General features: G+C 32.2%; 2 protein-coding genes and 1 long non-coding RNA gene across 7 annotated transcripts; 1 reads left to right on the forward strand and 2 right to left on the reverse strand.

The window, feature by feature from the left end:
• Positions 1–9,240: 9,240 nt before the first annotated feature.
• LOC131615641 (uncharacterized) lies at positions 9,241–11,955 on the reverse strand. Of its 4 annotated transcripts, none has more exons than XR_009287897.1 (5): positions 11,749–11,955; positions 11,542–11,640; positions 10,706–10,780; positions 9,976–10,048; positions 9,241–9,517 (listed from the first exon to the last, which is right to left on the reverse strand). It is a non-coding gene; the product is annotated as an uncharacterized LOC131615641 (long non-coding RNA). The 4 variants fall into 4 exon arrangements; XR_009287895.1 differs by having other exon boundaries at positions 9,976–10,084; XR_009287896.1 differs by having other exon boundaries at positions 9,241–9,522; positions 9,976–10,084.
• Positions 11,956–13,731: 1,776 nt separating this feature from the next.
• LOC131615644 (NAD(P)H-dependent 6'-deoxychalcone synthase) lies at positions 13,732–15,230 on the forward strand. The gene is made up of 3 exons (XM_058886784.1): positions 13,732–14,138; positions 14,230–14,473; positions 14,560–15,230. Exons 1-3 carry the CDS (start codon positions 13,819–13,821, stop codon positions 14,938–14,940), a joined length of 945 nt encoding a protein of 314 aa, XP_058742767.1. The 5' UTR covers positions 13,732–13,818; the 3' UTR covers positions 14,941–15,230.
• A 474-nt stretch (positions 15,231–15,704) lies between these two features.
• Positions 15,705–21,148, reverse strand: LOC131615643 (nuclear pore complex protein NUP96). 2 transcript variants are annotated; one of them, XM_058886782.1, is made up of 6 exons: positions 20,996–21,148; positions 18,137–20,726; positions 17,115–17,238; positions 16,536–16,684; positions 16,282–16,379; positions 15,705–16,201 (listed from the first exon to the last, which is right to left on the reverse strand). In XM_058886782.1, the coding sequence occupies exons 2-6, from the start codon at positions 20,642–20,644 to the stop codon at positions 16,006–16,008; spliced, it is 3,075 nt and encodes a 1,024-aa protein (XP_058742765.1). In that variant the 5' UTR covers positions 20,645–20,726; positions 20,996–21,148; the 3' UTR covers positions 15,705–16,005. The 2 variants fall into 2 exon arrangements, with proteins under 2 accessions (XP_058742765.1, XP_058742766.1); XM_058886783.1 differs by having other exon boundaries at positions 20,915–21,034.
• Positions 21,149–22,323: the final 1,175 nt, after the last annotated feature.

The raw sequence follows: 22,323 nt of genomic DNA on the forward strand, positions 1-22,323 counted from the left end.
TCTTCTTTCCCTTTCAATTAATAAAACAATATCATTTATATTTTTAGATGTTAACATATTAAAAAAAACATAGAAAAGCATTCGCATATGCATTTTTAGTGTCAATTATAGTCTCCATCTCCCTTTTGTCAATATATGCAATGCACAATCTTTGTACCTTAATGTATCTCTACAAAATTAATTTTTAAGATGAAGGGAGTCATTCTATAAAAAAAATTAGGTTATCTTTAACTGATGTGGAAATTGAGTTTTTTTTCAAATACACCCCTCATGCTTAGCACTAACATTCTTTGGCTTTGGCGCTTAAGTGTAAATGGTGGGTGACCTGAATCGATAAGTGTGTTGTTCGACTTTTAGTGTGAGTGGCTAAGTTCCACATTGACTGGAAATGGAGGAAATATTGGATTTATAAGAGAGAGGACCCATACATGTATTGCCTTAAGGTTATTGGTAGATATGTGATGTAGGTCTCTTGGATCCTGAACGTGTAGCCCATTGACACTCCTAGCGCATCCCAGACTCCAAACAAGTGGTATCAGATATTTGGTTAGGCTTTATAGAGGAACGAAAGTGGATCGTAGTATGGATCAAGGCTAGTGATATGGTGGGAGATTGTTGGGTTTCAATTGTGAAAGTGGTAAAGCCCAACGTCGACTAAAAATGAAAGAAATGTTGGGTTTATAAGAGAGGTGATCCATACCCTCAATTTCCTTCAGGTTTTGGATGGATGTGTAGTGTCAGGGTCTCTTGGATCCTGAATGTTTAGTCCATCGAGACTTCTGGCACTCACCAGACTCCTAAACAAGAAATCTAGCAATTACCCCCACAAGTGCGAGTCATTCATATCATAAGATAAATGACTCATACTCCTAATATCTTAAGGTTTTAGGTGGATATGTGGTGTCAAAGTATCTTGGATCCAGAATGTTTAGCCTGTTGACACTTCTGGCACTCCTCGAAATCCTTAAGAAGTAGTATCATAGCCTGTTTAAACTCGGTGGGAAGCAGAAATGGATCCTAGTGTGGATAAATGCTAGTGATATGGATGACTCACACTTGTGAGGGAGATTGTTGGGTTTCAAATGTGAGGGTTTAAAGTAACACTTCAATTAGAAATGGAGAAAATGTTAGATATATAAGAGAAGTGGCTCATACCCTAATGTCATAAGGTTTTGGTTGGATATGTTGTGTCAAGATCTCTTGGATTCTGAACGTTTAGCCTATTGACACTTTTGGTTCTCCCCTGACTCCTCGATAAGTGGTTTCAGGGCCTGATTAGACTTGGTGGGGCAAAGGAAGTCGATCCTAGTGTAGATTAAGGCTAGTGATGTGGGTGACTTAAACTTGTGAGAGAGATTGTTGGATTTCAAGTGTGAGTGGCTAAGTCCCACATCGATTAGAAAATGAGAAAATGTTGGATTTGTAAGAGAAATGACTCATAACCCTAATGCCTTAAGGTTTTTGGTGGATATGTGGTGTCAAGGCCTCTTGGGTCATAAATATTTAGCCCATTGACACTTTTGGCGCACCCCGAACTCCTCAACACGCGTGTATAAATGGAGAGATATGTTGATTTCTATATATGTGACCCAAGTTGTTTCTTTGGTCCTAGGGGATATGTTGTCTAGCTTTAGGTTGGTTTCTCATTTGTCCATCATCTTTTTGTCGTTGTAGGGTGGCGATTAGTTTGTGGTATAAGATTTCTTGGTGGCTTGGGAGGATTGATGTCTTTCCATGAGATATTATCTCCCTTTTCAAGTTCTTACTTCTTTAGAGGTTTTGGCTAATATTGGAGGAGGTCTTACCATGATTTGGGATTCATTGGTTATTCTAGAATGATTATACCTTTTTAAGTACGCAAATAAACGAGGAGGATTTAGAAGAGATGAATGTCTCTCTTTTCTAAAAATTGTATCTTGGTAAGTCACCTACTGATTCATTTTCTTTTTCTAATTGCCTTTTGAATCCTATTCTCTATTTGAGCAATAGAGTTTCGATTGTGTCATTTGATTTTCTTGTGATTGTAGTCATATGCTACGCTTGGAATAAGTGATTTTGTTGATGATAATTCTTGTTCATGAGATCTAATCTGGATCTTTTAGTGGTCTTGTGGTTAGTGGCGGAGCAAGGACCCCGATTTAGGGGATGCAAATTATTTTTAAATAATAAATTTTAAGGCATGGTACAATAGATAAAAATCAATATTGCTAATGTGAATATTTTTTTTTAAAATCCAAACCTAACACTTAGTTGTATGTGTTAGCTGGAGATTTCGATATTTAGTTAAATTTGATTTAAGAAAATCATGTTTCAACAAATTGGTATGAAATATGGCTTCATAAGGCCATTTATGAGTTTATTCTTATAAAATAGTTTGATGCGTCGAAGTGGAGTCCAGAGTCAAAAGAATAAGAAATATTTCAGAATATGTGGAAGAGCGCTTCGACAATCACGTTGGATAATTTCAAAGCTTCGAGCGGGAAAAGTTTGAAATTCAAATTAATTCATCTTCGCCAGAAGGACGCGTGGAAGCATCAGAATCTATACATTTTTGAAAACGTCGAACGTGGCATAATTCTGTAGAAAGGCCGTTAGGGTGGAATTAGTACAAATAGGAGTCTTAGATGTTAGGATTCAGTGTGTTCACATTTTATACAAAAATCACTTAAATACTCGAAGTACCAGAGCGAGAGAAAAGAGTTTGCTGATAATGTATGTGTAAGAACACCATCAATTTCATTTGAAGTTATTTTACATTTGTCAATACAAGTTACTTTAATTACTTTCATATTTTTTTCGTTTCGAGTCAAACTGTTTTATTAATGTCCTTTATGTTCCTGCAAATATTTAAATCCAAGCCTTTAAGTTCTATTTAGAATTCATAGTCGAACTTTAGTATCTTTAGATAATCATAGCCATAGAAAAATCTTGTTATTATTCATAAATCAAAATGATGCTTAACTAGTCAAACTGTAAAAACAGTGAGACACATGCCCTAGGATCAATCTAGTCGATCCTATAAGTTAACAAAACATAGAGTTTAGAAGACTAGCGGCTGTTTGTCAGAAATCACTGGTAAACAGTATGTGAGAGCTTCTAGTAATTATTACTGCTTCATTTGCCGACAAACATTAATTAATTAATAAATAAAGTTTTATCAAGCAAAACCGAATAATTAAATAAATTGTTAATATTATTGAGTCTATTGACAATTTATATTGTTTTATAAGTTTATTCTTTAATAGGATTTTTTAATCATATTTAATACTAATTACATGGAAAAAATATAAATTAATTATAGATATATTAGTAAAAATATTATTATTTTCATTGAAATTTTGAAAACAAAAAAAACTTAAAGAAAAAAAAAAGACAAAGTTTTGAAGACAATCTTAAACTCAATAACAAAGATAGTAAAATTATAAATTTTAATATAATAAAAAAAAGTACATACCTTATAATTTGTTAAGAATTTTTTATATAAAAATACACACTTTTATATTTTTAAATCTATATAAATTTCATTTTATATTAATTTGATGAAATCCACCTAAAATTTTAAGGATAAAAAAATTGTAAAAGGTGTATGTTCTTAGCACTCCTTCTATTAAATATTTATTAATGAATTTTATATCAATTAGATAATATACTATTTCTTTATATTCGTATATTACTATTGACAAAAAATATTGAGGACTTACTTTGATTCAGCGCAAAGTTTTTGATTTTGTAAGTAAATATGAGCTTGGAATCCTAACTACATAGCAATATTATTTTATTATAAAAAGATCAACTATAATAGTCTAAAATCATGTAATGCACTTTGTGTCCGGCCTCTACTATTTACACTAAACAATCATAATTTATACTTGCGTAATAGTTAGTGTGTTGTGCATTTAATTATTGAAGGAGACTTGGTGCAACATGATGCAATTGTCTAAAATTGAGGAGGTCAAGATTGAAAACACATATTATTATAGTAATAATTAGTATACATTTGAAAAGTTGATGGGGTGCAACTTAACAGACTTTTAACATCTATTCTTTTATATTTAAGCATTTCTATTCTTGCATCTTGCAACCTATATATAATAGTTAAAAATTGTTACATTCTTTATTCTATTCAACGAAGCATGCCTATTTTTTTGTTTTGTTTAGAAATTTGCATGTTGCATGCATCACTATCTTCTTACAATACTATATATCCTTAATTGATAACATCAATATTTCTTTATTATAACAGTCAAGCTTGTAGGCAGTAATTAATAGTATATAGTTTGACTGAATTAACAACTCTTTCAATAGTTTAAGGACTTCTGATTTTTCTACCCAACATGGGCTGCTGTTTGATTTTCTACAGCTCTATTATTCACAATAAAAAATTAGGGGCTGCTGCCTGTTATATAGTGTTCTGTGTGGGAGAAAGTGAAAATTTTGCTTGTCTTTTATTCAACAACATCTACTTTTCTTACTTTAGATAGCAACTTCTTTTGATAAAATATATTATTTGGACTGTCCTATTAATTATGTAATTGATATTTTTATATTTTCTCATTGGTTTTTAATTTTAGTGCTTTTTTACGTGTCATTTTAAAATTACTTTACAGTTAAAATATGGGTAGTTATTAGAGGCATTAAAATGCAATAGCTCATATGGATTGGCCCACTTACCCAATAATTATCTCTTGAAAATTGAGAGCATTGAAAGTCTTACCATCATATTTTCTAATATATTTATTGTTTTAAAAATCAGATTTAACTGATTCGACTGTATACGTAATGTGTCATCAATCTAGTCTAATTGTTAAATCTGATAAGTTATTAAATCTGTGTTATCGGTTTTGTCTAAAACAAAACGACGACATTTTGATTTTTTTAAAATAAAATTAAAATATAAATATATTTTATTCAAAACTTATAAGGAATAATTTTCCATCCTTAAAATTAAATTATAAGACAAATTATTTTGTTATTCAGTTTATGTTGCAATTAGACTATGTTCAAAATTTATTTGGATTTATATTTTTACTATTTTGTTGTGTGCGATGAGTATATTTAGAACTTGAATTTAAAGAATGAACTTGTGAAATTATGATATTTTGAAATTTCGTAAGTGTCGTGATTTTTTTAGAGGCTAATTCGACCGATTTAATAATTATATAGTTTTATTATAAAGATTGGTTTACTCAACCGAGTTATACAGTTTAATATGGTTTAATCATGCGGTTCGACCAATGACCCAGTGGTTCGACTACTGAACCACTAACTCAATACCCTCACCCGTTTGATAATCGGTCCGATTTTTAAATCATTGGATACACTGAAACTTTTGGAAATTTTCTACCAATTTTTTAGTACACTAAAACTCCCGGAAGTATTTCTATTAAGTTCTTCTGTCCATATTATGTTTAGAAAAAAACCAAAAAAAAATTAAAAAAATTGCATTTAGGATAACTCATAGAGTAACAATGAAAATGAGTTTAGGCAACAATGAAAATATGTGGCATAAAATTAAAAAAAAAAATTGCCACTAGGGTACGGTTTTTAAAGTATATGAAAAAAATGTATTCGAAAATTGTTGCCTAAGCTTGTAGCCAACAATATTTTTTACTTTAGGATACTGATTTCCATGGTTGTTTAAATTCATTTTTGTTGTAGTGTCATTGGACATCTTACCTATATGGACTAGAGAATTTGGTAGAAAGACTTCTGAGAATTTTTGTGTAAAGGAGAACTTGGATCCTTGCTTGAGGTTATTGATTTCAACATGAAGGTTTGAGACACATATTCGACCAGCTTTGACAAAGGGCTCTTTGATATCAACTCATATGTCAATAGCATTCTCCAAGAACATAGTCGTTTGATTTATTGGTGCATTTACATATAACTCAAGATCCATGAATGAGCAAGGTAATTACTTTGTTCCCACGCAACTCTGTTGAGATCAAAAAACTCAGAAATAAGAATGGATCCATCAATGAAAGTTACCTTTTTTTCGCGCCAATAGCTCATTGCATTGATCGAGACCACAAAAGATACTTGGAACCATTCAATTGAGGTGTGATATTCACATAGTTTGCACCTTGACTTAGGTGGACATATTAGACGGAATCAACATCATCGCTATTAGATATGTGAGTTACGGGAGGATAAGCTCTTAGTGGCATGGTACGTTTTTTTTTTTTTTTTTTAAAAGTTGTTGATTTATAAATTATCAACAACTTGTTTACAAATAAATGTTGTTGCTAGGGATTGAACCCTGAACCAACAACTTCCTTAACTCAGTTAGTAAGTGCCAACTGAGCTACCCCACCCACCCAGTGGCATGGTACGTTGAATCGAAGAAAAATTCCTAGAGCAATTCAAAGAAGAAAAAAATCAAAGAGTGATTGTGATTGATATCATGCTAACAAACTGGTGAAACTCATAACTGACTTGCTTGAAGAAAGTGAAAGAATGTATTTGATTCTCTTTTTTGATCAAGTGAGTTTGCAACATAACTATCATATTATACTATTTACTTACATCACACAAGTAACAAATTCTCTAACAAAAAATCATATATAATTCGACCGTTGCAAGATGAAAACTTATCTTGCTTAGGCTAAAGGAGTCAAAAGAAAGAATGTGGTAGAATGAAAAATATAAAGTCTTCATTCAAATTAAAGAAGAAAAAAAATTGGCAAATCTTTAAGTGCCAAATAAACCATTCAAATCGTTCATGGAGTGCATGTTATACAAGATGCACAAAATGCTACGAATATGATGTTGGGACTATATATATATATATATATATATATATATATATATATATATATATATATATATATATATATATATATATATATATATATATTGATTTTTTCGTTAACCTTACGGTACTATGTTTGATCATGGCCGGCCTTTGTTTTGCTTGCCACCTTTATATATTACTACATTCTTTATAAATAAAAATATTGACACTTGTATTATTTGTCTTGTTTTCTGTTTGCAGTCCAATTTTAAAACTTGTTTACTTTTAGAGGGTTGGTGGGTTGGGCTCATATCTACCACCATTTTTTACTTTCTTATTTTAATGAACAATTCTTAATTTCTTATCATTAAAGTTGGTAACGATGCATTCAATATAATATATAGTAACTAAGTAATACACACATCTTTGAACTGATGAAAATATATAAACTAGATACCACATTATTACCAACTAAGAATATATAGTATATGTCCACAAATAATTAATAAATAAAAAGATAGCGATTGAAAATACATATTTTTAAACCAAAAAATATGTACGTCTCACAAACAAGGTTGTATGTATAAGTCATGATTAATTTATCCTATAAATGAAAATTCAAGTTAGAGGAGCAAAACAAACCCTACCTAGACAACAACCGACAACTAGGGGTGGGAATAGGGCAGGCCGGCCTACAGGGGCCTACGGCCCAGCCTACATAGGCCTAGGCCAGACCAGGCCTATTTAATAAAAATGCGAGGCTTAGGCTTTTTTAAAAGCCTATTTTACTAAATAGGCCAGGCTTAGGCTATTAATAAAGCCTATGAAGCCTTATAGGCCGGCCTATATTTGCATATATATTAAAAACTAGTAAGAGACCCGTGCTCCCGCACGGGTAATTGAATTATGATATTGTGTAAATAATTAAAAAAATATATAGAAATTTAGAATCTTCAAATAATAATCATGAAATAAAAAAAACTAACAATAAAATATTTGTTAATGTGATAACACATAAATGAGTCTTAATGTCATAACACTTAGATAATATCAAATATAAACGTAAAATTTTAGATATAAATGATTTACTTTTTTAAAAATGAACAGTAATCATATAAATCACAAAAAATAAAAAAATATAATTATGAGATGGAGAAAAATTAATATTTAAAAATAAAAATTTTGTCTCTTAAATTAAAATAATGATTGATTAAACTAAAATAACTATTATCTTAATAGTGACCCGTGAGATAAATACATTTTTAATGTTATTAAATTAAAAAATACAATATACTATCATGCAATTGATATGGTATAAAATTATTTAAATATAAATAAATTTAAAATAAATTATTTAATTATTATACAAAAGAAAAATTTGTTAAAAATAAAGACCCGTTGAAAATAAAATTTGTTAAGAGTCGGCTCTTACTAAAACAAATCGAAGTGACAAAGAAGTTCCCCTACTTTATTTGGTTGTTTTGAGTGATTTTGCATTGTATTAATATGAAACTAATGGATACTACATGTCTATAAAGTTCATAGATTTTTATGTTAAATTGCAAACCATAAGAGAAAGCAAAGAATGACAAAAACCTTCTCAAAGCTGGATGACCGAAATCCATCCCGTAATATCTTGAAATCAAATTCCAACAAAGTAAACTCATCATAACATCTAAAAACATAACTAATCAAAGATATGAAAAGATTAATTTAGCTTAATTTCATCAATAGACTCTCTTAATATGATAAAGATGAATTAACAATAAAAACTTACATTTAATAAATAAAAATAAGAAAAGGTGAAACTAAAAATAAGCTATATATGTAGCAACTATAATAAGAGATAGTGTTCATATTAACAAAAGATCAAAAGAGACACATTATTAAAATTCTATTCATTAACAACATAAGAAATATTCAACCTCTATTAATCCGCAAAACGCTCAAAGCCATGATATAAAAAGAAAAAGAAAAAAAGCTCAGCATATTCATCTCAATTATATATATTTATAATGTGAGACTATCACTCATGAAAAAAAACTTACAAATGCCATCATTCAACTTTGAAAGAGAGTATAATGCCAACTTGCAAAGCAACTTATTTGTAAACAAAAGAACAATAAAAAAAATTCAATTATTAAATCAAATCAAATACAAAGTGAAAAATAAAGATATAACATCCAATTACCTTCCTTCTTCCCATGAATGGATATACATTGTTCCTGCAAGTTTCATATAAAGTCCTTTTTTTTAGAGTCAAATTATAAAGTTTAATATATCTTCTATAAAAATGTAGATATAATATAAAAATCATGTTATGTTATCAAAAAAATTTATCAATGTTCACAAATTCCTCAATCTATTTTACAACTCAAAATATATCAAATATGCAACAATTAACATAAAATAATCACAAAGAAAGAGAGAGAAGAACCTTGAGAGCAAAACTTCATCAAAACATTTCACTGCTATGAGCACATCTAGAAAGCATATTTTATCGAATATAATACAACCCAGTTTATATTTTATTTATTTTATCTTTGAATATAATACAACCCTGCAGTGTGTACTGTAAATGTTATTCATATAATGTAACTTTCTAGCATGTAATAACACCATAATTTTGTTATTTAATCCAGTTAAGTCTTCATGACAATATTTAATAAAATGAAAACTTAAGATGGAGTATATCAGCAATTGCCCTGCACTACACAAAACGGTTTTCTTGCAACCAAAACGGTTTCCTTGCAACCAAATACCACACATGCCAATACAATTGCCCTGCACTACACAAAAACGAATTCAGCAAAAAACCAGTTCAGTCAAATGTAATATTTTAAAAATAAAAAATGGGAAATATACAGGTAAGCCAAAAATATTAAAATGTGTTCACCAAATTTAAATGAGTAATCAAATGTTTACTATACAATGGGCTAAGGGGAACTAAGTTTGCTTGTAGTTTCTATACAATGTGATGGGACTATGTGTAAGCATAGAGCATAACTGTGATTGAGATAATAGCTGGAAGATACTATGGCTAGCAAAAGAAGATATACTCAAAAGGTTGCTAAATAGATGGTACAGGGGAAAATTGATAGCATGGAAAGTGTATTTGGCTAAGAAAGTACAATTTTTATGCATTTTGACAGGGATGTAACATTACACGGTGATCAAAGCAAAGATTTTTGTATTAAGGTATAACAATAGCAGAGAAAAATAATACTAATAAACAGCTGTACCTGCGGAAAGAGCAGTGTGAATTAGTAGGTGAGCAGAGTCCTATGACAATCGTTTCTGGATGGACGGTTGAATCTGCTTTGAATACATTTGTAAACAGCTTTATACATTCTATACAAAAACAGTCCTTGTGAATAATTTAATAATATTACTCTATCAATTAATGGAATATAAAAATAAATAGAAGTTAAGAATCTAATAATTAGGATAAACAAATATAGAAGGAAAAAAATAAACAGAATTTGATTAATGCCTGTTCCAAATGGTAAGCACATTCATATTTTAATTCAAGCACTCCGGATTGTTTGTAGTCATAGTCATATAGTAGAAATAGATTTGAAGAGTTTTGCTATGAAATACCCAATGCAGAAAATAATTTATGCAGCCTGCTATTAAGTATGTCGGGTCATATAAACATAACCATATCAGACAAATTGGACAATTAAAGCATAATAGAAAAATTGGACAAATAACAGGGCTCTTTTACAGAGTCATTGCCACCCTAAGTTATTCTTTGTACATTGTTGAGAATGACTCAAAAGTTCCCACAAAACATTCAGGGCAATAGTGTTCATAGTGCAACTGAAAAATTCCACCATGAAGATGTTCTTAAAAAATTCTACATGCACGTGACTAAATTGTATATTAATTGCTTTGATATTTACTATATAACAGACATGTTCAATACAATGTAGCTGCATATTCAAATTGGTATAAGATTGGATATAAAACCTGCATAAGAAACAAACAATGTAGTTCTTCCATGTCATCATCGTCATCAAGTTGATTTTCTAGTTCCTCTCTTATCTAAAAAATAGTACTTAAATAGGTAAGTGAAAACTGGAAAATAACACACTCATTGATTTGGATTACATTTAATGTATGGGAAACACGACTAAATTCAGTGTTGTTATGGCATTGATGCCGCTAGACCATCACAGCATCATCACGCTCCTTTTATTTCTATCCCAGATTTTCACATTGCTACAATATTAAAAAAAGTAAAAAAAACAAATTTGGCAATCTAGAATTTTTTAACAATTGAGTTTTATTTGAAATGAAATTTTAAAAAATGACTGATGCTTACAGAAATGCAAGAGTGACCTTCATGACCATAAATCGTAAGAGCTCGTTTATGTTCTATGATAAACTAACCATTGAGGCCAAGTGACATAAGCATTCTTAAAAGTATTGTACAGAAGCCAAACACAGATATAAAATATACACCACATCACAAAAACAAAAACTACAGTATTCTCTAAAACAACCAATCTAAACACTTCTAGCTTACAAATGAAAATTCCATCAGATAAAAAAATTATGCAAGGGAAAAACAAAAGTATATCACCTTCAGAGCGAGCAAAATCAGAAGTATCACGACGAAATAAAACCCTCTATCAAAATCAGAAGCATCTCGATGAAATAAAACCCACTAACCCTAAAAACTCAAAATTGAAACACTAACCCTAAAATCAACCACTGATTATTACAGTGTTCCCTGGATAAATTGATTCTTATTGTTAACCTAAGATATTATAAGAAAAATTGAAAGAGAAAAAGTGACTAACAGTGGTAAGAGCGTCGACCCTTTGCACATTGCTTTCTTTGACATGGATTTCAATGGCCGATGCAGAGAGCTTTCACTTCCGATTATTTCAGAGGCTTCACTTCAAATTCAAATAGAATAAATGAAAAAATAGGTTTCAGTTTATTTTGATAGCTAGTTGAAGATGAAATCCGAAAAATATAGAGAAAAGCCAAATGGATTAACATACCTTGTATAAAAAAACACGAGAAAGGCAAAGAATGGAAATGATTCAGATGGTGAACAATGGTGAGTGAAGAGAAAGACGGAGCAGATAATTCTGGGGATGGAGATGAGTGAAGATGGATGAGGGAGAGAGAGAGAGAGAGAGAGAGGAAGTCTCGGAAATGGAAAAGAGGAAAGTCTGAGAAATGAAAAAGAGACCAATCACATTGGAACACTTCTCACCTAGAATGAGAAAAGTAGCTCTTTTGAATATTTATTTTGTTAATTACAATTTTGTCCATTGAGCAGTGCAAATGAAATTGAAGGAAAGGGCATTTTGGGATGTTTGGTCAATTGATTAATAATGGGTAGATAGTAGATATGCTAAATAAGTTGGTCAATGTATACATATATATTAGGAAAAAAAGGCTAAATAGGCTACCCTATATATATATATATATATATATATATATATATATATATATATATATATATATATATATATATATATATATATATATATATATATATATATATATATATATATATATATATATATATATATATATATATATATATATATATATATATATATATATATATATATATATATATATATATATATATATATATATATATATATACAAAGGCTAAATAGGTCTACTTATATATGCATATATAGGCCGACCTATAAGGCTTCTTAAGTAATATGTATAAATTAAAAACTTTAATGAAATACAGGCTTTTTAAATAGGCTTTCAGGCCAGGCCAGACTTTTAAAAAGGCCAAGTCAGGCCTAAAAACTGAGCCTATGATAGGCCTTAGGCCAGGCTTAGGCCTTTTAAGTTTATCGTAGGCCAGACTCAGGCCTTCTAAAGCCTAGCCTGGCCTAGCCTATTTCCACCCCTACCGACAACTAATGAAATGCGAGGGACTAGGCGTGCTGAAATTTCAACCAAAATTTTTTAACATGTGTTGCTCTGATTTTTTTTTTCTTTCACATACATTAATATAAATTATTATAACTACGAATATCTCTCGTATTATTTCTTTTTAGAACAGATCATGCACAACAAAAAAGGTTGGTTATCTCGGCTTAAATTTTAATGATAATTTTACATATTATCTTAAAATACAATTGTTTATTCTAATAATTTTTGTCTATTGTGTAGTTTTTTTTAAACACTGGACTCTCGTAAAAAAGCGTCTTATGTCGTCAGATTTTGAACTCAACACTCTAGAAAAATATCTTTGATGTCCACCTTATTATCAATTAAGAATATATAATATATATCCACATATTAATGAAAAAAAAGATAGCGATTGAAAATACTTTTTTTTTTAAAGTTTAAATATATATACTTGATACCACGTTATTACCAATTAAGAATATATAGTATGTTCATAAATTAATAACTAAAAAGACAGTGATTGAAAATACATATTAAAGAAAAAAAAGGAAATCTCTTATCTCACTCATGAGTGTCTTACATACCATAGTGTTGTAAAAAATGTCCTCTTGTTTTCGTAGATGTATTTTCAGAAGTATCATTTTTTTCTACTAAAATTTAGCTTTTTCAAAGGTGTATCTACGGAAGAGTTAAAAATATAGTGAATTTTTGAAAAATTGAAATTTATTCAATTCATTAAATCTTTGGTAGCTACATCTACCGAAGATATTGAAAATAGAGTGTTCCGTGTGTTCCGTAAATGTACTTACAGAACACTCTGTTATATTTTCAAAAATAATAGTCGAAGTTACTATATATAATATAGACATGCTTCGTTGAATGAGTACTCTTATGTAATATTTATATGTTTTAGTATTACTTACTACGTATAATATATAATATACATGCATAGTTTGAACTATGCCACCAGAGAATGAAATGGTGGTAGAAATGATCATAATCCACCTACCCTCCAAAAAACAAATAAAATAATGCTAGTGACAATTCTTTTATTATAAAGAATGTAACATTTTTTAGCTATATATAATAGTTACTAGCAAAGCTTAATACATCATCAAACATAGTTCAAACTGTAACAATCTTAACATAAACCATCTCAACCCAACAACAAGAAAAACAACAACATGAGCAGTGTTGAAATTCCAACAAAGGTTCTTACCAACACATCTGGTCAGATTAAGATGCCTGTTGTTGGAATGGGATCAGCACCTGACTTCACATGCAAGAAAGACACAAAAGAAGCAATCATTGAAGCCATCAAACAAGGTTACAGACACTTTGATACTGCTGCTGCTTATGGCTCTGAACAAGCTCTTGGTGAGGCTTTGAGTGAAGCTATTCAACTTGGTCTTGTTACTAGAGAAGAGCTTTTTGTTACTTCCAAACTTTGGGTTACTGAAAATCATCCTCATCTTGTTATTCCTGCTCTACAAAAATCTCTCAAGTAAGTAAACTAGAATCAATCACTTTTATTATCTCGAGCGAAAGAGAGCCGAAACTTAGACTTATTCGATTTGTTGATTGATTTTGTGCAGGACGCTTCAATTGGATTACTTGGATTTGTATTTGATTCATTGGCCACTTAGTTCTCAGCCTGGAAAGTTTTCATTTCCAATTGATGTGGCAGATTTATTGCCATTTGATGTGAAAGGTGTGTGGGAATCCTTGGAAGAAGCTTTGAAACTTGGACTCACTAAAGCTATTGGTGTTAGTAACTTCTCTGTCAAGAAACTTCAAAAGCTACTATCTGTTGCCACTGTTCTTCCTGCAGTTAATCAAGTAAGTCATTAACTAAACATGAATTTAGATTAAAACTCGGATTGATTATCAATATGTATTTATATAATGTGCTTGTGTATGTATAGGTGGAGATGAACCTTGCATGGCAACAAAAGAAGCTGAGAGAGTTTTGCAATGAAAATGGAATAGTGTTGACTGCATTTTCACCATTGAGGAAAGGTGCAAGCAGAGGAGCAAATGAGGTTATGGAGAATGATTTGCTTAAACAGATTGCAGATGCTCATGGAAAGTCTGTTGCACAAATTTCTCTGAGATGGCTATATGAACAAGGAATCACTTTTGTTCCAAAGAGCTATGATAAGGAGAGAATGAGCCAAAATTTGAGTATCTTTGATTGGTCATTGACAAAGGAGGATCATGAGAAAATTGATCAAATTAAGCAGAATCGTTTGATCCCTGGACCAACCAAGCCGAGCCTCAATGATCTCTGGGATGATGAAATATAGAAGAAAAGATGTTAATTTTATTTTTTTGTCAAACAGCCTATTTGAATAAGTGGGATGTCATAGGCTCAAACTCACGCCTTTGATGTACCTGCACAGCTGTCAACTAAGCTGGTTTAACGGGACAAAAAGATATTAAAATTATTTCAATTTGTCTGAGAATCAATCTTTAATATTTAAATATTTTATACTGGTTGTTTCTTTTGAGCTCTGAATTACCAGTGTTTTTGTATTGGGTTTCAATAATCAATTTTAAATTTCATTTTCTCCAAAAAAAAAATTACATTAGTATTTTATTTTACAGTCTTGAAATTTGTTTTTTATTGACTTTATTTCACAATTCAATTAAGTGATGTGTGTCCAACAAATAGTAATATAAATATACCAAGTTGAAAGAGTGGTATACCATCACACTCAAAATTAAAGAATGCATAATCACAATATTATATCCCAATAAGCATAATGGTAGTTTGCGTTATATTTAAGAAGTGTGAATGAGAATTCATTGAAATTGTCCTATATATAAATGAGAAGTGTTAGAAACACTAATTTTATGTTGAACCCATTTTTAAAATAGTGGAACCGATATGAATTTCATCTAAAGTAGAGAACCTTAACATGAGTTAAAATGAGTGATCCTAACACTATGCTTTCAATGTAATTTGGTATCTATTTTCTAATGTAAAATATTACATATGCTTTCAATTTGTCTAGAACAAGATATGCTATTGATAACAGCGCAGGAATTTCACCCATTAGATATCAAATTCTCATTCCAAATTTGGTATTTGCAATATAAGTAATGAATTGCCACCAGCACTAGCAAAAATGTTTCTCGACAAAATGCGTTTGCGTTTTTAATCAGTTGGTACACAAGCAGAATTAATGAACATGTTACTACAAATACATTTAGTGGCATATCATACGTAACATGCAAAACCAATATAAAAAAATACACACAAATTTCATTGATCATATATGCAGATCCGGATCCTGCCTTGCTAACACACATTGAGCTTCTATTCTGATTTTACTTTAGAATCCAACAGTAAATGGCAGATTGTAGAATTAAGTTGCAATCTCCGACAAAAAGCGGGTAAACAGATACACTGCATCCTGCAAGTGACCGGAACGTAGGTCTTCGGGGATGGGAGCACTGAAAGCGGTGTCAAAGCAACTAAACTGCTCGTCACAAGTGGCACCGTCACCAACAGCAGCTAACAGCAAATCACATATTTCGCTAGCCATTTTTGAATACGCCACTCTGAAAAATAAGTAGTAAATGTGAATATAGCAATAAATATACTAGACAAAAGGTTTTCACGGCAAAGGATGTATATATACCTTGCATCAGCAGGTAATCTGTTACCCCAAACAGCCAAAGATTCATTTAACTGACTGACAAATTCCTGACATGCAGCATTTTTACTTGAAAGAGAATCCTGAAACAAGAAATTGTGACTTCAATCAATTAAACAGAAAAATAAATTCTAGCGCTTTCATGTTTCAGGTTCAAACTTGTTCAAATTTTAGTTACACTTCACAATCAACTACAAACAATTGAAACCATAAAAGACAGAAACAAGCATTGTCCATACCAATTCAGTCATGGCATTTGTATCTCCCTGAAGTGAGTTTCTCATTAGATAAAATGAAATATAAATCCCAGCTCCCAACTCCCAGTTTTCAATTTCAGATTTATAGTCCTCCATGGAAGTTGCTATCCTCCAGATCTCAGTGTGTTTAGCTGCACAGTATATTAAAGAAGTTATAACTTATAACTATGATGCACTGTTGCACTTATCTGGACTTAAGGAAAATTCTAGCAATTATTTTCCAACCATTGAAAAGAAAGATCAAATAAAAATATGTAAAATTCTGACGATGCAGGGAAAAAGACGAGGGAGATTTTACTAGTTTTAACTATATTATCTTTTGGCAATTTTCTGTGGTGCGTAAGATGATTTTGTTTCATGGCAATTTTCTGTGGTGCATAAGATGATTTTGTTTCATGGCAATTTCCAGAAAAATAAAGACCAGTGGTAATGAAATATCTGGAAAATTGTTAGGTTAAAAGACTCAACCGTAGCACCTTAAAAATTACCAAAATGTACGCAATAAAACCTACAAACATTAGGTGTTTCTTTTACCAAGCAATATACATTCAAACGCATTACCTTGCAAGAACAACTTATGAGCAACAGAGGTAATAAAAATGGTATGAGCTTTCTGCCAATTAGCACACTGTAGAAATTCCTCAAGGGCTCTTGTGAGATCTCCATAATAATTATAATATATTGCCTGCACCACAACAAGAAAATCATTCAAATAATTAAAAGTTTCTCATTGAAAGAAATCGGAAACATAAGCTGCAAGCATTTGCACATCATATTAATCAATGAAGAACCCCACAGGAGGACAACAGATTAATGCAGTTTTAGTCAGAAATTGATCATTCAGTCACCCATGAATTATAAGCTTTTTATTTTCCATCAATAAATAAAAACTTCATTGGTTCTAAAAATCCACTCAAGCAAGGTAACAAACATCATTTATTTTAAAACATATTTGATTGGTTCAATTATTTAGAGCTTGTTACGAGAACAGATATGAGTTCATAAAATTTTAAATGCATTTACTAAAATACTTTTGTATAAAATGTAAAATAAAAAGTTATGAAGTATAAAAAGTAAATTAGTCTTCCTCTTCATTAAAATCTTATGAAGTATAAAAAGTAAATTAGTCTTCCTCTTATTAAAATCTCTCGCCTTCCCTTGTGAACCAAATAAAAGAGAATTATCTCCTCTATTATAATCTCCCTCCTCCCCTCATTTAAACACAACACTGTAATATAATGCAGTGGAACACAGGGGAATGCACTCGAAAGGAAAGGGAATGAATGAATGGAGCAAAGCAACCATTCCCCATCTTTGGGAACAGAACTCAGTTGCTTTTTGAGTTTCCTTCTACTCTATGCTAATTTGGGGCAGACAAGTTTGTGTATTTGAGGTGAAATGATCTCCCTTGTGTTATATTGCCCTCCTATCTTAAGTCCTAAACATGGTTTAATTACTAACCTTCCACTCAGCTATCCAAACAGGCAGTTAAAAGGGTAAACGTAAAGCAACAAAATTATGCGAGTCATAATATTTTTTAATAATTGTAAAAATATGAAGGGATAAGTAAATAGGTCACATACCAAAGCCTCATGCATCCATTCCTTGGGAACGCCTAAATCCTCAATGAAACGGTACTGAGATTCATCTGAACTCCAAGTTTCACAGTACTGGAACAATATTTCCCGAATGAGATTTACATGAAGATATGGATAATCTTCCCGGTGGGGCAGGTGAAGGGCCACATATATTGCCCAGTGGCATTTCCCTAAGCACAATAGCTGAGACACAAATCCCATGTCTAGAATATGAAGATCATTAGAATTGATGACACCCACTGCTTCCAAAACTTCACGTTGGTGCCAGATCATATGATAATCAAGCGGATCAGGGGTTGACGAAAAGGCACTGAACATGGCCCTCAGAAAGCTGAATTCTGTCTCTTCATTAGCATGAAGAAGCATGAGATAAAATGAAATGTCAAAGTGTTTCTCTGATTTCCAACTGACAACCTCCTCTGATGTTCCTTCATCAATAAACAGTGGAACAGGATATGGAGCCGCTCCCCCATCAAGAAATTGTTTATAAGTCTCAAAAGCAGCTGGTAATGAAGTGTCAGGAGATAATTGGTACCACATTAATAATCCTAAGAATCTCCTCCAGTCAATTTGAATATCGTACAATGCATCATGAATATTTCCTGCGAGCAGTTCATAAAGTCTCAATCTATCTTTTTCAATGAAATTAAAATCAAGCCCTTTATTCCTCCAAATATCAAGTTGCTTTGCAACATCAGAGCGGTTCAGAGTAGAACCACCAGCCTGACTTAACAAACAGGCCAACCTCACATCTCCTTTGGACACAGCCAACTGCACTGCTTCATCCAATTGCCGCCCAGTCAGAAGTGTAAAAATATGCTGCAAATAGTTAGACTCATCAAGAGAGCTTATTTGGTTTTGGACATGATAGGAGACACTCTCTCGTAACCAATAACTGAACTCTGCTCTTCTCATAAGAGGGAGTGCTTCTTGGTCAACATCTTTATCAACTTCCTTTACATCCTGCATCATATCTTCCTCATTGTCAGCGCCCAAAGATTCTACTCGGCCCTTCTGTTCTCTCTCAGAAAAAAGAACACGCATTAACTCCCAGGTCATTACTTGGTGTGTCAAACATAATCGATTCAAGGAAGGTAAGCCAGGAACACTCAATTGCCTCTCAATAATATCACAGTATTGATGAGAAATCTCTGACAGGTCCGTACGATCAGCTTCAAGTTTTTGAAGTGTTAACTTGTAGGGACCAAAGTCAACCTCTTTTGCCACATGGTTTATTCCTTTGTGGAAATTTAGTGGAGAAACCAAGGCATGGTCAACAAGTTCTTCACTCACTTTTTTATTTTCATCCCTGACTAAATTGTCAAAAGCAACTTTCTCCAAAGTGACAACAGAAGACAATAGATTTTGATTACCACCACTACCTACAGGTGCACCAGAGTGTAACAGAACGCCATTTGGTCCCCACCCAACTCGAAATGATTTACCCATAAATAGACCAGCATCAACTATATTGTGAGCATAGTTTCCAGATACCGGAGTTTCATGCTTGAGGTCCAGCTTGAACCCCTGTGATTTTACTGTCCTCAGAGGCATGCCCTTATGTTGCTGAACCATCAAAATGGATCCTGGAGAATTTGAATCAAGATTCCCTTGCTTATTATACTCAAGTAATGGAAATGGAGTATTTCGAACAGCTTGCGGAGTAGATCTATTGGTCACTGCCTGAGCAGAACTTTTTAAAGGCCTCACATGCTCCTTACCAAAAGATAATTTCCGACTCACGTCCTCCATCTCTTCTTCGTCAGGAAACATCAATAACCTCATCTCTCTCATTTTATCAGGGTCAAGTCTAAGATGAGAAGGAAGTGAATGAGAAAGCTCAATCTCATCGACATTTACCGGCAATTCTTTCTCAACATTACGTGTCTCCGCGTCATCCATAACAGCATCCTCTTCATCATCTTCATCAAACCCAAATCTACTGAAATGTTCAACTATAAATTTCCACTCACAACTCACAGGATCAAAGGAAACAAACTTCGCACCTTGTCTCTCTGTAATCTCTTTCAATTTTTTCACCAGAACATCGTTCCGACACTCTTTAGACTTCAACTTCCCACTATCTACCACCAAAACAACTTCAGCTGCTTTGTTAAGACCCTTACCAACTACAGGCTTATCATTTTCATCCTCATAAACTACAACCTCATGCCTATAAAACTTCACAATTTCATCTAAACACAACCCTCTTACATCCGTTTTATCACAATACCTAATATATCCATAACCAAACCTCCCAACAGTAAAATCAGGAACACCGCTGCAATAACCCGGGCAAACAACTTCCTGTTTCGCTAATTCCTTCAAAGACGGTTCAGTATAGTAACCAACAGAGTTCAGAATCGGCAATAAACTCTCAGTTTCCTTCATGACCTCGTTCGACGGAGTAATGCAACAAGCGGAAACCCTTCTTTTCTTGTAACTATGCACAACGCGAGAATCAAATATACCTCCCACACCACATTCCATCATAAAAAACAGTTCAACGCAACGACAACACACTGCGTCTTGAACATTGAAATTTCAATTTCAACTGTATTTCGCAAAACAATCCCTAAAACAGAACGAGTAAGAAAAAATTAACTACAGAGACTTGAAAGAACTAATTGAAGCATTATAGAACCATTAATACTAATTATTTAGCTGAGATTATGAAAATTATGAACAAATTGATTGAACAGTGATCTAAATCGAAGTTTAACTAACTAAACTAATGAACTTGTGTAGGAACTTGTTGCATACATGAATAGATAAAGGTAATGAGAGAACAAAATGAAGCAGAGAAAACGACGAGAGTGTGAGAGAGGGAGAACGAGGACTCACGGTGACGGTGATTGTGACGGAGTGGAGACTGGAGAGGAAAGACACTGCGCGGGATGAAGAAGAGGTTTTAGGAGGTTTGGATTGGATCGGGAAATTGGGCTGCTTAGAGGCCCAACGTTTTCATATCTGATATAAAAAGGGATATTTTCTTAATGCACTTTTATGGGTTCTTAGGCTTCCTGCATTTTTTAAATTTATAACATTTTAATTTTTTAATGCATATCTAAAAGAATTAAATAGTAGCTTATAGACACATATTAAAAATAACATTGACTATCTAACAGAAGCAAAAATTTTGAAACATAAATTTAACATAGATAGTCGAAATTACATAGATAGCGAAACAAAAAATTATTATATTTTATTATAAATGGGTAGTTGAAGACGTTGCAACATTTTGATAACATTTTTTTTATGATATTTGAAGTTTCGCATCGACTTCAATCGGACCCTTAGTAAAGTATCGGAGAAAAGTACCCCACATAACCTTTAAATTGTCATTCGTTTTCAGTGCAAATTGGGTGAACTTTATCTTTCCTTCAATGTTAAGTGAGGGTGAACGATACTCGAGCTTGACCACCTTTTGATTTTCTGGATATTGTAGGAGTGAATTCAGTATGGTAATCAGTTTGGCGAGATGCGTGTCCTCGGATAACCTAAATTGACGTGGCGACATCTCACCACTGAAGTAGACAAAAGCAAGGTGATGATATGTTTGGCTCATCTCTGTTTGTGGTGTGTGATGTTGAAAAAATGGTTTAAAGACCCAATTTATAGAAGATTTGGAGCAATTCAGACCCAAGAATTCTTGTCCTGCTACCAGGGCATGTTCAATTATTACCTCCGAATTCACCATTTTTACAAAAATAGGGGGTTTCGGATAGACATATCTGAAGTAACCCTTTTTTTTTAAATGAAGATTGTTTTGGAGGTCTTTTCTGTTTCAAATTGACAAGTTTGTTTCTCGGTGCAACTTTGATTATTGACATTTCCGAAATAATTTCCTTCTCCTCCAGCTTAAGCTGACATACAATTGGATGACCTTGTAGTTTGGTGTCCAACGCATGGTTATGTATACCATAAATGATATTAAACCACCAGATATCATCCACCCTACATTATCTGCGCAATTTAAACGGACACTCACATTTTCTCGATCTGGTGTCATCATGTTTTAACTTCCGATTTTTTGGAACATATTTTTCACTTCTCTCACATCTCATCGTTACAAATGCTTGCCTTCTATTAATACCATTGTCGAACCTTCCAATCACAATGCCAAACTCGGGTTTGCTAGCTATCATTCGGACCCATTCAAGCATATGTTG

The sequence above is a fragment of the Vicia villosa genome, linkage group LG7 (assembly GCF_029867415.1).
Source record: "Vicia villosa cultivar HV-30 ecotype Madison, WI linkage group LG7, Vvil1.0, whole genome shotgun sequence".
Classification (NCBI taxonomy): domain Eukaryota; kingdom Viridiplantae; phylum Streptophyta; class Magnoliopsida; order Fabales; family Fabaceae; genus Vicia; species Vicia villosa.

Coding starts and splice junctions, on each gene's coding strand:
- LOC131615643 (XM_058886782.1), bottom strand. CDS start 20,644: ATGATGGAATGTGGTGTGGGAGGTATATTTGATTCTCGCGTTGTGCAT. Junction 17,239..18,136: donor AATGGATGCATGAGGCTTTG/GTATGTGACCTA, acceptor GTTGTGGTGCAG/GCAATATATTATAATTATTA. Junction 16,685..17,114: donor TCATAAGTTGTTCTTGCAAG/GTAATGCGTTTG, acceptor TATACTGTGCAG/CTAAACACACTGAGATCTGG.
- LOC131615644 (XM_058886784.1), top strand. CDS start 13,819: ATGAGCAGTGTTGAAATTCCAACAAAGGTTCTTACCAACACATCTGGT. Junction 14,139..14,229: donor GCTCTACAAAAATCTCTCAA/GTAAGTAAACTA, acceptor GATTTTGTGCAG/GACGCTTCAATTGGATTACT. Junction 14,474..14,559: donor TTCTTCCTGCAGTTAATCAA/GTAAGTCATTAA, acceptor GTGTATGTATAG/GTGGAGATGAACCTTGCATG.